The 4,085-nt window shown below is 29.0% G+C and overlaps 1 protein-coding gene across 1 annotated transcript; it reads right to left on the reverse strand.

Annotated features, from left to right (window-relative positions):
- Window positions 1-507: 507 nt before the first annotated feature.
- LOC136080399 (52 kDa repressor of the inhibitor of the protein kinase-like) lies at window positions 508-3,814 on the reverse strand. The gene is made up of 4 exons (XM_065797016.1): window positions 3,570-3,814; window positions 1,895-1,962; window positions 1,110-1,699; window positions 508-975 (listed from the first exon to the last, which is right to left on the reverse strand). The coding sequence occupies exons 1-4, from the start codon at window positions 3,812-3,814 to the stop codon at window positions 508-510; spliced, it is 1,371 nt and encodes a 456-aa protein (XP_065653088.1).
- Window positions 3,815-4,085: the final 271 nt, after the last annotated feature.

The raw sequence follows: 4,085 nt of genomic DNA on the forward strand, positions 1-4,085 counted from the left end.
CTACATATATTCTCTCTCTCTCTCTCTCTCTCTCTCTCTCTCTCTCTCTCTCTCTCTCTCTCTCTCTACCTCTCTCTCTCTCTCTTTATATATATATATATATATATATATATATATATATATATATATATATATATATATATATATATATATATTTATATATATATATATATATATATATATATATATATATATATATATATATATATATATATATATATATATATATATATATATATATATATATATAATCCATATAACTTATTAGCAAATGTATCTATTCATCGGAGTTCAGTATATTTTTAAACTCCATTTTTCGTGAAAATGCAGTCACAAATTTATCTACAACAATATTCAAATCAATTTCAATATCTCGATGAATGTGCAACATGGCAATGCCATTTAAACAACCATCCCCCTTAGTATTGTGCAAGGAAGTTTTAATTCTTTTTAGAGCTGAAATGATCTTTCGCATGTACATGTTGTGATTGGTAATGTGCAAAGGATTCAAAGTATGGTGGAAATATTGGGAAACGTATGGTCATCACATTTTTGTGGTGAATCTGAAATGGTTTTAGGAGCACTATCAGAGTGATTTTTCCAGTAAACTTCCCACATATCCAATTCAGCATAAAAATATCTTGGTTCTGGTAAATCGTTTTGGTAAGTACAAACAAATTTTTTAACTTTTTTCCTCCAATCCTTGTCAGAAATTAAATATGATGGTATAATGGAGAAACTATTTAGCAATACTAAATTTTCTGAAGAAAATAAAGAATCTAGCTGTATTAGAATGTGATCAAGAAAAGGAATTGAACAAATTATTTGATAATATTCACTTATATCATCTACTTCATGGTTATCAGGTTGTGTTTGTTGACCACATGTTCTTGGTTTAGATGGCATTGCATTAGTAGTTGCAGCCATGCTAACAGCTTCTTTATACCATTCTGTGTGTGAAATATCAATAAAGCTCTGAAGAGATTTAAGAGTATTCCTTAAATTTTCCACATCTTTTTTTGCAAAGTTTTTTTCAGTGGTCTTGTATAGCCTAATAACTTCCTAACTATGATTAAGGTGATGATAAACTTAAAAGAACAACATATTGCCACATATGCAGAAGCATCACCTCTGGATTTGTAGTTCCAAGTCACATCTTCTTTGATACAAATAAGAGATGCAACTATCGCTGGATATAATTCAATAAAGGCTTCAAGACTATCAATTCTTTCAATCCACCTGGTTCTACAAACATTGATTGTCTTTTGAAAAGATGATGTCGGACATAGCTCACTAATTTTTGTAGATAGATCTTCTAACCTTTTTGAAGAATTATTTAAAAAATCAGCGACAATTCGAACATAATCCATCATATCTCGATTAGAAGGAATTGCACATGCTTTGGCAACACATAGATTAAGTTGATGGGAAAAGCAGTGGACATATGAAGCTATAGGAAAATCTTTTAAAATTAATGCCATGTTACCAGCCCCATCGTAACCTTGTCCATGACAATAAGACATTTCCAGACCAAGTTTATGTATACTTTTCTTGATCTTGGTTGATAAAGAAACTCCACTTAAGCCAGTATTGCAAGAAAAATTTTTTAGAAAATCTTCCTTTACATTACAGAATTCATCCACATATCGAACAATTACAGCCATTTGTTCTGTTTGGCTAACATCTGAAGCTTTATCGACTAAAATAGAAAAAAACTTTGCTTTCTTTATTCTGTCTGTCAATAGCGATCAAACAACACCTGCGCAAATATCAACCAACTCATTCTGCACTGTCTTTGATTAATAAATAGCATTTTTAGGACCATTTTTAAAATGGTCACTTAAGATCTTGTCACCGCATAATGCCATCAGATCTAATAAGCATTGAAAATTACCAGCATTATTACATTGCTCAACCAGATGTTTGGCATCATCTCTGTGTCCTCTAAGCGGCATATTCTGCCTACAACAAAAGAAAATTGCATGTGATATTGGAAACAAAATTTGTCAATTTCTAGAAATATTATCAGATAGAAACTTATTAAGTTGCAAATTAATTGGAATGGCTTTATTACTCATTGCTGCTTGAAAATCAAGCATTATCTGTATTGAGGTTTTATGCATTGGGGAAGTGTTATTATGTGATAATATTCTTACATTTCCAACTGACCAAAGCTGGTATAGAAATTTATAAAATAATTGAGTAGTTAAAGAGGCTTTTCCGAACAGAACACAAGAGATACAGAACAACCCATCATAGTATTTTAAATAACACAACCATGAAAATTTTTTGAACCAAACAGGGTTACATTTACGACCATTAATTTTAGGAAATATATAGTCAGAAGGTGGCACCCATACGTTCATTAGAAGATTATACTTCTCATGCTTTGATAATTTTTTCACTTTGTCTACAAACAACCCAATATCAAATTTGTTACATTCATCTTCTGTTGTTGTCTTTTCATAATTTACATGCAGTTTCGGAATTGTGACACCTGATATCAATTTTTATATAGAGATATTCTAGACATGCATCTCCTGTAGTACGATAAAAAATTTTTAAAGGAATCTAAAATAGAAAATAAATATATACACAATAATATTCATATTATAAAACAATAAAATTCAAATTGGTTTAAATATTATATTATACAAATAAGAATATACTTTTAAAATATTTGAGATAGACATCACGCAAACTAAAGATGACCAAACACCAGATTGAGAAATATTTAATGCTTCAGCGAAAAAAGCATCAACTTTAGACTTCTTAGCCTCAAATGCTGTAGATGTCACATTGGAGATACCTAACAAAAAAGGATCTTTCTGATCGAAAAACACCACTTGAATGCCCGAGGCGAAAAACAGGATGCAATGCAAAAATATTTGCGTTCTTGTATAATTCAATTGCACAAAGTTTCCTAAGAGTTAGTGCTAGTGTATTTTTTCCGATTAAAGCAATGTCTCCATTGCTTTAATCGGAAAATAAACAACTGCCATCTTGAGGAGTTCTGGACATAAGATTAAATTTAAATGCATACACACAAATGTATATAATAATATATATATATATATATATATATATATATATATATATATATATATATATATATATATATATATATATATATATATATATATATATATATATATATTAAATATATATTTGTGGTTAGTTCAAAGTTAGATAAGTGTTTTTTACTAATTTATTATTGCTCTGTTCTTTAAGAACATTGAGCACTCTATTTGCAAAATACACTAACATAATTTACATATATATATATATATATATATATATATATATATATATATATATATATATATATATATACACTGATTTATTGTTTACCATATATATAGCATTGCAGTGGCTAAATATAGGGTATTCAGGTTGTAACGCTTTGACTATAAAACAAGAAGTTTTACGAACTTTAGGAATTGTTTTTATTATAAATCAAGAACTTTTTTAAGAAATTCTTTTAATAAAGCAAATCTAACTAAAAAAAATCTGTTCATCCTTTGCGCTGCTCAGTTAGAAATCAACAAAAACTATAAAAAAAATATTACCTGACAGGCACCATGGAATACGTTTTTTTGTCTATAAGTTTATCAGCATACAACCTTGCCAAACTATTACTTGCTGCAGCATCGATAAAACCATTGGCTGCACCAGAGAATTTATGTAAAATATAATTTCCCTCAAAGTCTCGCTGGCAGAAATTGTTTAATTTGGCGGTATTACATAATTTAATCTGATCTATTAAGGAATGATTGTTTGTTTTTAACGCTTGATACACCTCCATTTCTTTCATTATAAAAGTTTTTTAACCGTATATTTAGTAATATTAATTCACTCAAGTATAGTTTTGGTTTTTTGCTACACTTGCTACAGGTTCTCGGTTGATGACTTTTAGTTCTTATGTAAGACCTACTTGTTAATAAAATGATGATACTAAATAAGTATTCATTACAATTAATGCACGGGGGTAAGCTTAGAGTTGTTTGAAAACACGACAAACAGGATTTTGCTACAGTTGCAACACATATTTTGCCATTTTATTTCACTCCCAGTCAAAGTTAAGT

Source organism: Hydra vulgaris, chromosome 05 (genome assembly GCF_038396675.1).
Source record: "Hydra vulgaris chromosome 05, alternate assembly HydraT2T_AEP".
Lineage (NCBI taxonomy): Eukaryota > Metazoa > Cnidaria > Hydrozoa > Anthoathecata > Hydridae > Hydra > Hydra vulgaris.